A 12,877-nucleotide genomic window follows, 5' to 3' on the forward strand; every position below is an offset into this window, starting at 1 on the left:
AATGAACACAGTGCATCTGTACAGCCGCATACTTCATGATGGCAGTACGCATACAGATCCAAGCTTTTCAGGTCAATCTGGGCCAGCTAAAACACAAAACCTGCAGCATGTGTGGTAAGCTGAGAAAATTTATGGAGTGGGCACAAACAATGCTTTAGCTCCTACAACTGCAGTTGCATCTCGATTGCATTGGATAATAGCAATATTTAGCGGCTGCTACAAATTTCTGGTGCTCATAACGCAGAAAAGCGTGATATTCTGAGGCTGCTGGAGGTACGATTTGGACACCAGCTATAGGCAACCAGGGCCGAAACTTCGTGGGCCAGCAGCAGGGCCGTAACATACAGCCTAGGAGGCGAAGAACACAGTTTTTAATGGAACATGCTTTGATTTTGTGTCGGTAAATTCACAGCTCATCTTGAGGCACATGTGTCCAGCGTCTGATCAGACTGGGCACAGGCGTGCTAGAACGTAGGAACGCGTGTGCTTCTTGGAACGGGCATTGTTATGGACACAGCTTGACCGGGTGTGCTGAACGTTGACACAGGCACGTGTTTGTCATTGTTCAAGATACTGTACCATTTCTGTGGCGTCCCTATCAAACGGCATCAGCATATTGCTGTGGGGCTCTCAAACTGCCATAGTGCCCCCTGGCCAGTAGAATCATATAGGTGGTGTCCTATTGGCACTCGCAGGAGTTTCCAGCACTTGCAGTACTACGATAGGAGTATGGGAGTCGAGCTTGAGGGGTGGGATTTGGACACCACCTATTGCAGCTTTAGCTTCATGCTCTATTCTGACACGCATAAAATTTTAGTGAGTTCCTGCAGAAACAAAGTGCTTGTTAGAGTCTAGTAAATACGGCAATTAATGATTGGTTGCATGTTCTTGGAATTCTGGTACCACACCATGATTACAGAATTGGTAGCTACTAATAAAGCAAGACATTCATTCGCCTTTGATATTCACTATCTTGATGCACTTGCTGTTCAGTTTCCTGTGTAGGCTTGCTTCATTGTCTTGATTTTAAGTAAAAGAATGTCAGCTTTTGTCTGTTTAGCTCTTCCATAAGTACAAATTAGATTCTATGTAGCAACTAAATATTAACAGTGTGAGACCAATAAAACACTCTTACATAAAAAGAAAATTATTTGGCAGAAGCTGAGGAAATTGGAGGTCGTCAACACATGTAAGCACCATGCCCAGTGGTTGAACTCTGTCTGCAGCTCTCCAACATAGTTTTTGTTTCTTCAAATACAGAGTAACACCGTAACTTCTGCCCATAGCTTGTGGTGATTGTTCAGCATTATGCCTGCCACCTGGACACTCAGGTCACCTGAGGCTTTGCGAGTGTTCTCAGTACATAAACTTCTTGATGTTGTCAAGGTTTAAAGATAATTGCTTTTGTCATAGGTGTCAGTGCTACTGGATAAAAGAGTAATGTTGATAATAATGGAGACCGATGGTAAGGAAGGCAAAGTGCAGAAAATTGTACATTGTGCCTAATTTGTTTTCTTCCTTTTTTTTTTAAATTCTTCTGATACTAGAAGTGTTCTTTGCTAAACAAATCATGTACTGTGCACTCTCAAGATGCTCACTCTGCGCCATTTGTGTCTCTTCCTTCCACAGGGTGGTGTAGGCACCCACCAAGACTGTGCTGGTAGGTGGCAAGGGGAAAGAGCAGCATGTCGCTGTGGGGCCGTCTGCAGGAGCTGCCCGGGGAGCTTTTGCGCCAGTGCCAGCTAGCCTATGGGGAGCACTTCCCCATGGAGGTTCGGTGTGCGTTGGCTCCTTGGATCGAAGAGAAGCCTTGGCAGGACATGGACCCTGATAACCCTGCTTTCGAACTGTACGCACCAAATGTGGTGGCCTCCCTGCTCGAGGAGCTGCAGCGCAAGGCCTCTACGGAGGAGAACTTTGTCATGCGGCTCAAGCTCCTGGAAGCTGTGACCTCCTTTAAGGTAGTAAACTTGCCTCTCCTGTATATGTCATGCATGGTTCTTTTCACTAAGCTTCCAAAGCACAGAATGTGCAGCCTAGTTCCTTGAGAAAGTGGGCTTGTTAGTAGAACTTGGTTATTCTTGCACTAATGGTAAAAAGGCTGATGTGGCTGTGAAGATTCAGGGCTGTTAGCATAAGAACGATGGAAGTTTTGCAACTAGCCTGCTTTCATGCTTTGTTGACATTTACTGTATAATCTTGTGTAATGCCTACCCCCAATTCCTTGCTTATAAGTATGAGGTGTGGCTTCAGTAGCTTGTGTCCAGATCCACCCTGAAAGCTGCTTTCTGCTGTAACACGCAACAACCACAATTTCTCTATGTCGGTTTCAGCAAGTCTAGGCCAAAAAACTGGATGCATTTCTAATGCAAATGCAGACACTCACCCTATAGTATGCAGACATCCTGCACTGTGTTGATCCCACCAAATGCCATCCAGATGTCGTAACTGGGTGTCTTGGTAGCCAGGAATAGAAATGAGGATGTCAGTGAAGGAGGAGCAAAAAAGATTAGTGATCATCAGCAGATAACCGGCAAGAAAAGGTAGAAAAAGCTCGCTTTTAAACCACCGCCTGGGCCGCCACCAAATATAAGGCATGGAGAGCACTGTGACAAGTCACTTTTGACTGTTGGCGTAACGTTGCTAGCATTTTCACCATTCGTGGTATCCCTCAGGTGAGGCATTTCGTTCTCCTGAACACCCTGTTGACTCATTCATTCCGTGCAATGCAGTGAAAGCTATGGGTCTCATCAGCTAACCAGAAAACAGAACTAGAAGAACTTCATTGTCTGTCTCCCTTATCGCTCTCTGCGCTACACCAGCTGAATGGGAGCTTCGTGGAAAGATGAGTTGTGTGCAGTGGGTGAGCAAGAAAGGAACGCAAGCAAGCCATGACGATTATTGTTTGGGAACAAGATACACCCCAAAGAGCGTAAACGTTTTTTATGGGCATAGTGCAGTCCGTGTCGTATGCAGCATTTATAGTTCCAAGGTTTTGCACTGTCACATTGTTGCTTGTTTGAAATGTTAATTTTTTATGTGTTTATTTTCTCACGGATTCTTTTTTGACAAACCACTTCAATTTCTCTCGTACTGCTTTAGCAAAACTATGGCCACAACCCGTGTGCCCTGGTTCGAGTGATCAAGAATTGCCTGGCCACTGAGATGCGCATAATCCAGCAAGCAGAGAACTGCCACAGGTTGGCTGCCCACATGCCAGGCCCCCATGATCCACACACGGAGATCACCCAGCAGTTGGACAAGTTGCGAAGGCGCACACAGGTGCGTTGCACTGCAGAGTTGAGGAAGACTGGTGCTGGTCAGCCCTAAAGCTTGGAGCCGCTGCAGTATACCATAGATTTCGAGGGTAACTGTATCATGTGGGTCGAGGCTTCGTAGAATGGGCCCATCTTGGCACCGCTTTCACTATCTCATGAGTGCTACAATATGGACATTGGTACTTGTGGTTCTTAGCCAGCAGAATAGCAGTTATGGTTAGCAGCAGCGTATATCTTTCCGTTTTGTCAAGGGTGCACCATGCGAGAGTACACCGTGTTTGCCTGACCCTTGTGCACATGCGTGAGTTGCAAGAGAAATCTCGGAGCTGTGCCTAGGTACTATGGTAGAGGACACGCTTTGCTCTGACAAACGGAGCAAAGCATGTCCTCTTCCGTGTAAAAAAGGTGTGGGGTAAAATCTAAGCAAACATATTTGCAGCATCTCTACGGCACTCAGAAAGCCAAAAATCCTTTTGGCACTGAAAGGGAGGGTGCAGGAATAGCTTGAATGACCCACCTTTGTTTGCGGCCACCATTCTTGCTACGTCTCGCACAAAAAATTCACGTAGACACTATACAGCGGCCAAATTTTTGGATCCCGTTATTAACTTTAAATGATAGGAAGTCCTCTTTTGGGGGAGAGTAGTTAAGGCAAATCATACAGGCAAGCAACTTTTAGCAGCCGTGTCAGTCTTGTTATACACTTCATACATGCGCGTGGCCTACGTACGTACACACCGGTTCACGCTTGTGGGTTCAAATGCTTGATGCACAGGAGACAGAGGACGAACTTCGCCGAATGATCCAGGTGCAGGAGTCCTTTGTGATCCAGTACCAGGAGTGCCAGAAGCTGCAAGCACATTACCAGCAGCTGTCAACGCAGTCCAGTGGTCAGACTAATGTGGAGCTGCTCAACAAGATGCATAATGAGACCAAGGCCATGGAGCAGGCAATCAGGCAGCGTGTCAACGAGCTGCGTGACATGCGCATTGTGAGTTGTGCATGCATGCCCTCATGTAACGCCACTATGGCAGTGGTCTGGAAGATGGCAGCATGCAAAACAAAAGCTTTTAAAAATTGGGCTAAGTAAATTTTGTTTGAAAAACAAGTGACTTATGAACACTAGCCATACATAGTTAAGAATTTATTTAAGATTCTCTGTTCTTCTCGTGCATAGACTTTCTTGCATTTTGTTTTTGTTACTACTGTATAAAAGCTGCCTTCATATTAGCTGTTAGCAGTGCTAACAGCTAATATCATTTATCATTTCACTTTATCATATCACTTTATCATTTATATTGTTCTACGATATATCACATGTGATTGCATGCAAACTATGCATATCTCTTGCAAACTATTGGTCCGGAAGCTTTTGTCAAATACAAGTGCCTTCTTCTTCTGTCTCTTTTCTTGTGTATACATGAAAGAAAGAAAGATAGATACTACTACCGATGAAGTTTCACATGTAGTAATACCTTGCTGTAACATCCCGAGACCCGAAAATGGAAATCTTGCCCAGTACAGTTGAATCTCGTTAATACTATTCTGCATAATACGTTTTTCGGGATAATACGTTTGTTTCCTTTCCCGATAATACGATTTAGTTGGATGATATGCTTTATTTTTTGGTTCCCGTGAAGATCGTATCAATGAGGTTCCACTGTTTATTGGACAAGTTCCTAGAAGTTACAGCTGTGAAAGCAGCGTTAAAAAAGTCTTTGACAGAGACCTGTTATAAGGCCTCTAATGTTGGTATTAAATGTGTCAATAGCAACAATATGTCTGCTGTAAAGGCTTGTGTCGTGTATGGATTCAAGGACTGTTTCGTGGTATCTGTTGTCATGTGCCCAGCAATCATAACTAGACATGGCACTAAACATAGCTAAAATCAGGCAGGAGCGTTTCAGTTGTTGAGCTGGATAAGTCCACAATGCGTGTGCGAGCATCTGCTTCTGTCACTGGTGCAGGGTGTCTAGCCACCTGGAAAAGTCAGGGAAATTCTGAGTAGCTGGAAAAGAAATTGTCAAGGAATTTTTCATTTCAGTTGATATAAAATGCGATTAAATACGTTTCAAATTAATGTAGATTGGTTCCCCACAAAGTTATTAGGCTCTTTGCAGCAAGCACAGCAAGTCGGCCTTCCTGCAACAATAATTCTGTTTTTAATCACCATAATAAAGAAATTGATTCGTAAATTCTTCTGTCTCAACGTGAGCGCACGCTTAACCCTTGCATGCACTTCCAAGACAATGCGACCTTCTACCGCGGTCCCGTTGTTTATGTGGTGGACTTTCCTTACGTGAACCATCTTGTATGTTGCGGTGAAGGATATTGTTAACAACGGTGGCAAACCTGGCACATAGGGTACGTGCGAATTACGAACTGAAGGCGTTTATTCGCCGCAGAGCAGTGTTACTATTATTATTATTATTACTATTATTATTATTATTATTATTATTATTATTATTATTATTATTGCAGTCGAATCGGCCCTACAACGAATGCCGCTACAACAAAATTTCCGCCACAATGAAAATTTTCCGATTCCCCGTCAGCTGCCCATAGAAAGTAATACAAAAAAGTCCCTTCATAGCGAAGGCGCTTTATTCGGTATTTCCGCTTCAACGAACTTTTCGAGAATGAAACTGGGACTGAATTGAAATTGGAACTGCCGAGTAGTCAAATTAGAAGGCCGTTCCAAAGCTGTGACGATCGTATGTCCGCTTGAACGAGGTTTTCGCGAACGAAATCAAATTCAAAGTGCCGATTTAAAGGGATACGGACACAGAATCTGAAAATTTCACGAAAATGCTGAAAATGAATCCTCAGTGTGTGATTACACCAAAATAAGTAGTCACTTAGCTCATTTTTGATCCGATCGCTTTATTTGTGGCGTTTTTGTGAGCGCGCGCCATGCCGCCCGACCCGTGGGAGTTGGAAGGCGTGACGTCACAACACCCTCGTCGGATAGCCAGCCAGCCAACCGGCCGTGGTCATTCGAAGCGCGCCGACGCCGCTATCGTGAGCATGGATTCGAGTTCTGGTGCTTCTACCTGCGATGAGGACACATCTGAAGACGAGGACCATTCCAACTTCGCAAGAAATATTACCGCTTACGGTTACGAGGCTTTCCGCGTCAAGCGACGAAGAGCAGGCGGCCGTGGAAGTGCCGGTCAGGTTTTCGCGAACCTTAGCGCGAAGATCTCGCTCTTCACCAGACACTTGTGCAAGAATTATTTGTCATTTCCTCTGTAAACTTGCTTTTTCAAGAGCGCACGCAGGCAAGGCAGCTGAGGGGTACTTCAGCACTGCGTGGATGACTGAATAGTAGTTTATGCCGTCGGCGTGAGCAACTGCTGTGAGGTATCAGTACCTACGAGACTCTCACGTCCCCTTCGCCATCCACCCGGCAGATGGCAGCACCTATTTGGCGTCCCAGTTTTTCCCGCTTTTAGCCTGTGGAGAAGCAGAGCTGTGTGTGTGTCTGCCCTGCTGCCATGTAGGACTGATCTCGTGAGTCGCGCTCGCGCACTAGCCTTGTATTGTTTTACTATGCTTTGCCAACATTTTTAAACGCATTACTGCCATCGTGCCCAGCCTCAGGCATCTCGCCCCGGCCTCGCCCTCACACTGCTCAAGAAGGCTGCAAGTGAACGAAAACAGGACCGGCATCTTCTCGCCTCCCCTTTTCAAATGCGCCACTGATCATTTCTGTCTTGCGTTTTCGTGACAAGACCAATGACACAGCGTCAGGCTTTAGGCGTTGCCTTTTGAGCGCCATGCCGAGGCTTTTCAGCACAGCCAGGCTGGTCACATAATCATCGTCGACGAAGTGGTCCGCGCAAATGAAGTAACTTTTTAGAGGTCTCCAGGCTGGGCGTGATGGCTGACAGGCAGGTATCCAAAGTTTACGCACCTTCTCGTCTCTGGGAAACGTGTGTGACGGCGTGTCACGACCGACGATGCCGTTATAACAGCAATGTCTAGGCATTTCCTTCCACCGCGACGAATGCGTCAATACCAAGCGACGACCGCGGGAAGGCTCATGTAAGACGCACCACCTGTGTGGAGCGACGACGGGGATAATGTTTCAGGCAGACCACGTGCGAAGATCGCCGAAAGGGGTTAAACAAACGCTGCAAGCGACCGACACCCCCCGGAAACACTGCGACAGCTGTGGCCGACCTTGGCCGCGCGCGCACACTCGGGTGGGTGTTATGACGTCAAATTTCAGCTTCTGCCGGCGGCCGCTTGGAGGCAAGGTGTAACAGAAAATTGCAAAAAAAAAAAAATGTTTCTTGTTCTGTTTTTCAAAACAGTTTGTTGTATTCGTCATTTTCAACAGTACAACTTTTGTGTCCGTATCCCTTTAAGCGACTGCAACCCATTGCCACGCGTGGTCGTCACGCGCCTGCGCGAGACTGCAGGGGATCACCGCAATCGTTGCCGTTTTCTGTGGTCTGTGTCCGGTCGAAATGGCCAAGCCAACGAAGGAGCGTATATTTCTCTCTCTCGAGGAGAAGGCACATATGATTGCCGAGGCGGAAAGTAGACAGAAAAAATCTCGCAGTTTCGCCCGAAAAGCGAAGCATCGATTGCGATAGCAGATTAATAGACAGCTATACGAACTGAGGATAGTGGTTTCATTGGCCGTATAAGCTTGTAAACATTCGCTAACTAGATTACCGAGCACGGTGTCACGCACGCACAGGTAAAAATGAACACATCTCGCTCGATGACACATCCAACATATCAAACGATCTGAGTTTGGCGATGTACTTAACGTTGGTGCCGAAAGATGGTGTTTTCCGGTAACTTCTAAACTCGTAAAAAAGAATTGTAACGCTACTGGGTAATTTTTGATGTCCTCGATCGTGAACATTGGCAACAGGAAATCATACGTAATGGGATCGTATCAACGAGGCTCTACTGTATTTTGATGTGGTGTGCAACGTAATAAGTGACTTGTGGGACTTATTCTTGTGTGTGGTTTTGTGTTCGCAGGCCTTCGCAGACAAACAGCAGGATACAGCAATGCAGCTGTCCACGCTACAGACGCAAGTGCTGGACGATGAGCTCATAAAGTGGAAGCGTGCCCAGCAACTTGGTGGGAATGGCGTTAGTTTTGAAAACAACCTTGACCAAATACAAGAGTGGTAGGTGCTGCTTCCTTTCTTCAGTGCTATAGATGTCATGCCTTCTTTCAGCTATCTTTACGTTTATACTTTTGCTGTTCCTGCCATGCCATAGTCTTTCTCATTTTACTTTTATTATTATTGTTATTTTTATCTGTTGTTTTGTTATTGTCGACTCGTTCTTCCTAAAGAGTAGGCAGGCGTAGTGCCCCTTTCGGTGGCAGTCGCCAGCACCCATAGAAGTGTTCTTTCTCTAGTTCTTCTCTTAGTGGATGCTGAGTATTCTGTTGCTGAGCATGAGGTTACATGTCTGATTGCTTGTGTGGTGGCTGCATTCTGAACAATTTGGAATGCAGAAACAATTGTGTACCAGCATTTGCAGCACATTGTAGAACGCTGGGGGGTCTAAGCATATTCAAAGCCCCTCCACATCGTGTACACTGCATGCAGCACTGGAACGTTAGACCTTTTCAAATCCGTCATTCATCCATTTAATCCTGTATTCCTTTATGCAGGTGTGAAGCCCTGGCAGAGCTTATCTGGCAGAACCGGCAGCAGATCAAGAGGGTTGAGCACCTGGCAGTGCAGGTGCCCATAGGAGGAGCTTCGGCCATTGGTGAACGCTTCACCGCCCTGAATGCCCAAGTCACCAACCTGCTTTCCTCTCTCGTCACCAGGTGAGCATGGCAGAGCACATTTCAATGTCTGCAGCGAGTTGGAAAGGTAAAAATTTAGGTCCTGGCAAGTCTTCAGCGTTTGGAAGCTGTATTGCATCTGTACGTTAGAGGAGGGGTTTTTGAGTGTCAGCAGGGGGTGCCCCATAAATTTTTAGATAGGTCGAAATCAGCTACAATAAATAGATTGCAGTTGCAAGCATGGTTGAAATATCAACCTAGTGGTTCATTTAATTATAGGACACAGTTGGCTGTTGCCACCTACAATGCCAGAGCTTTGGTGAAAGAGAAGGAAGTTATGCTAGGAACAATTTCTGAATGGTTCCATAGTAATAGGAAACATACGTTTTGGAAGTGCTGTTTTAGGTGAAGGAGCAGCACTCGTTGGTGCTGAGAATAGTCCTTGAAGTTGGTTTTTGTGCCATTTACAGCACTTTCATCATTGAGAAGCAGCCTCCACAGGTTATGAAGACCAACACTAGGTTCACAGCCACAGTTCGTCTTCTGGTTGGGGGCAAGTTAAACGTCCACATGACACCTCCTCAGGTCAAGGTATCCATTATCAGGTGAGCGTGCTTTTTGTTTCTGGCTTTCATATAAGGGCAGTGACTGTAATGGGCTCTTCCTCCTGGTGCAAGATGATGGAGGACATTGGGTGTTATACAGGAGTTTTGAAGTTAGCCACCTGGGTTGGTGAAAATTCGCTTGGAATAGTGTAGTAGGTATTGAATGTTGCTAAAACAAGCCATCCAGGTTGGTGCACAAGTGCAAAAGTGTCTCAAGGTTCACAGGTTGATTGTAAGGTTATCGTGTTCATCAGCAGGTTTACTACAAATACATAAGGGTTCGATTTAGTGCACCACTGTGTATTTGTGCAACACTTGGGATTTTACAGTAGTGGCTGCTACGAGTTCTTTTAGCTTTTGTTGTCTGTACATAGATCCAGGTTGCACCACCATGCACAGCCCACATATACATTGTTGCTTTGATTAGTAACTGTTTGGTGAATGTTCAAATGCACTTTCAGTAGCTGTAGAGAAGTAATGATAACAATAAAGAATTTTAACGGAAGCATTTTTCTTTTATGCTGGTAGTACTCCTACCACAATGCTTGGTTCTATCTTTGGTATTACATGTCAGCAGTATTGTCATAGTAAATGTGATTACAGAGAGCCCTTTAGAGGAGCAGCAATTAAAATGCAACCCAAAAGCAGTTTTAGTGAAAGTGAATGTATGCATCTATCTTGTAAACAATATGCCACATATGTTTGTTGTTGAAAGTCAGTTTGGAAAAAAACTGATGGTCACTCAAAGCAGAAGCAAGGCGCTACCATCAAGAGAGGAAGCTGTTTTCCTATAAGACTTTAAGCTACACATAATGTTGCAATATCAATAAAGTGATATAGTACAGCAACTTGTTATAGCAATGGGCCATTGTTGCAAAAACACGGTGGTACTGTTAATAGTAGCGTCGAGGTACTGCATTGGTGGTCTTTCATATAAAGCTTTTTGTTCAATAGTCGGTTTTCTACCGGTTATTGTTTAAACAACCGGTTTCACTGATTGCTTAAATTATAAGTAAAGAAGATCAAAAATTAACATCACTGAGCATTTGTTGTCGCTCTGTATTGTTTTGACACCTTGCCCTCACACTGTTGGCATTGTTTCCCAATTTTTCAATGGCATACTTCCAGTGAGGGACAGGCCAATTCCCTGCTGAAGAGTGACAAAGTCGGTGTTGGGTAAGCTTACGTATTGACACTACGCATGCTGCTTGTTAGGTGAAATAGTATTGCAATTCAGTCGAACCTTGTTATGACATAACAGATTGTAAACAAACTAATGATTATAACGAAGTAATTGCAATTCTGTTTGAAATCTCCATAGAAATTGATTCATCTGAAATCATGTTTTAATGAAACAATATTTTCTTTTAAATAGATATAACAAACCTTTTATTAAGTGCATAATGAAGGTTTACTAGTAATTTCTTGCCGTTTAGGCAGTGACCTGGCAGCATGCGACACTGAGACTAAGTTGTGTAATGTGATGATTACCACCTGGCATCACTCGACCTGAGTGTCAAGTCAGTGGCCATGCCCACACTGTACCGCTAATGCCTCACCACTTCCGTCTACCAACTTCGCCGACTCCCACATTCTCTTGCTCTCCGCGCTCACAGCTTGTGGCACCTCTGTTTGAAGGCGCCGGAGAAAAGCTTTCGCTGTCCTTTGGTGGTTGACTGTGGGTTTTGCATTAGCTTCAGCTGACCCAGGGATAACTCACCGTGCTGTTTACTGCTAAAACAAAACTGGAAATGCACAATCCAAGACAATCTCAGTTACAGAGAAGCAAATGTTTGTTTACTTGCAGCACAAAGTATGCATCGGGATACGAAAAATGTCAAATACTGACAAGAACAACTTAAATGGCATATTAAGGGTGTGCTTATGCGTCTTGGCTAGGCTGGCTCACAGTCAGCAGGCCGCCATGCCGATCTCATGTGGTACACCAATAGCAAAGTTGTATAATATATTTATTGGATTATGTGGTGGTAACGATTATAAGGCAAGGTTGTACTTCGGGGATCCAAGAAAAAAAAATTAAATATGCATTCTAATATAAGGCGACATAGAGTAGCCGAAGAATTATTCGGACTCGGCGGGATTGCCTGTAATACTGAATCTGCCAAAACACAAAATGGCGACCATGAAATAGGCGGGAAGGGAGCTTCAACATGGGGAGTGCGGGTTGTGTGCAAATTTTGCCTTTCGGTGTGGCTTCACGGCAGCATGAATTTCGTCTTCTAGGCTTCAGGGCACTGCGGCGCGCACTGCCGTCAGGCCACACTATATGGCTAAGTTCATGCTGCTGTGAAGCCACACTTATGGCTCATTCACACCGGCGACTTGAGGAGGTCGCGCGACCATTTGCGACTCGCGACCAAAAAACGACCGAAGGCGACTGATGTTCACACCGGCAAGCCCGGCTGAGCGTAACCAGCAAGTCGTAATCCCGGAGATTATCGTTCTCAGCGAGAACTCTAGGAATCTACGCAGTTCGCATTCCGGCAACAGCCATAGATTTTGATTCGAGCGAACAGGAAAATGTCGTCCCTGTGCTGATGTGCTCTGCCGTGGTGTCAGCTGTGGCAGTGCGGAAGCCTCCGAAAAAAACGCGACGCTGGTGGGTGCGCCCCTGCTTCCGCTCACTTAATTAAAGTGGCCGGCCACGCAATCCGCCTCCTGCCCGAACTTTGTGCGCATGACGAGTATTATCGAGAGTAACTTGTAACTTCTAGTTAGCATTGAGGTGAGATTCGGTGCATAACATTAAAGTGAAGCTGTTCACCCGCTGTTCACCTTTGGGTGGCGTGCTCGTCAAACATCAGCTGCTGGAAAAATGGTTTGTGTTGCGCTTTCTTTTCCAACTGTTTAGCTTCCAGCAAATGCGACCGCGTACATTCGACACGTTGCTGCAAGCTGGAGTCTGCATATGGCGGTGTGGACATTGCATTTGGCATGGAGGATGCCGGATAAAAACACATAACATCGATCACTTTCGGCGCGGCGCTGATTGGTTGAGCAGCTTTGCGACCACGGTCGCGCGACTGAAAAATGTAGCAGCGAGCGACTGACCCAAAATGGTCTCTTTTTGAACAAAGCGTCCATTTGCGACTGGTCGCTTTGCAACCAATTTGGTCGCGTGACCACTGCCAGTCGCCAGTGTGAATGAGCCTTTAACAGCAAAGTTTGTAAATAGCGCCGAAGGGTGGGGTGACTTAAGGGCT

The 12,877-nt window shown here is 45.5% G+C and overlaps 1 protein-coding gene across 6 annotated transcripts in view; it reads left to right on the top strand.

Annotated features, from left to right (window-relative positions):
- The window catches only part of LOC119456101 (signal transducer and activator of transcription 5A-like), a 139,572-nt gene that overhangs the window by 63,242 nt on the left and 63,453 nt on the right, over nt 1-12,877 (top strand). For all 6 annotated transcript variants that reach the window (XM_037717700.2, XM_037717703.2, XM_037717699.2 and 3 more), the window contains exons 2-8: nt 1,630-1,961; nt 3,103-3,282; nt 4,054-4,269; nt 8,283-8,434; nt 8,929-9,090; nt 9,519-9,653; nt 10,782-10,829. In XM_037717700.2, coding sequence (XP_037573628.1) covers nt 1,686-1,961; nt 3,103-3,282; nt 4,054-4,269; nt 8,283-8,434; nt 8,929-9,090; nt 9,519-9,653; nt 10,782-10,829 — 1,169 coding nt within the window. In that variant the 5' untranslated portion in view covers nt 1,630-1,685. The remainder of the gene's footprint in view (nt 1-1,629; nt 1,962-3,102; nt 3,283-4,053; nt 4,270-8,282; nt 8,435-8,928; nt 9,091-9,518; nt 9,654-10,781; nt 10,830-12,877) is intronic.

This window comes from Dermacentor silvarum, chromosome 6 (genome assembly GCF_013339745.2).
Source record: "Dermacentor silvarum isolate Dsil-2018 chromosome 6, BIME_Dsil_1.4, whole genome shotgun sequence".
Classification (NCBI taxonomy): domain Eukaryota; kingdom Metazoa; phylum Arthropoda; class Arachnida; order Ixodida; family Ixodidae; genus Dermacentor; species Dermacentor silvarum.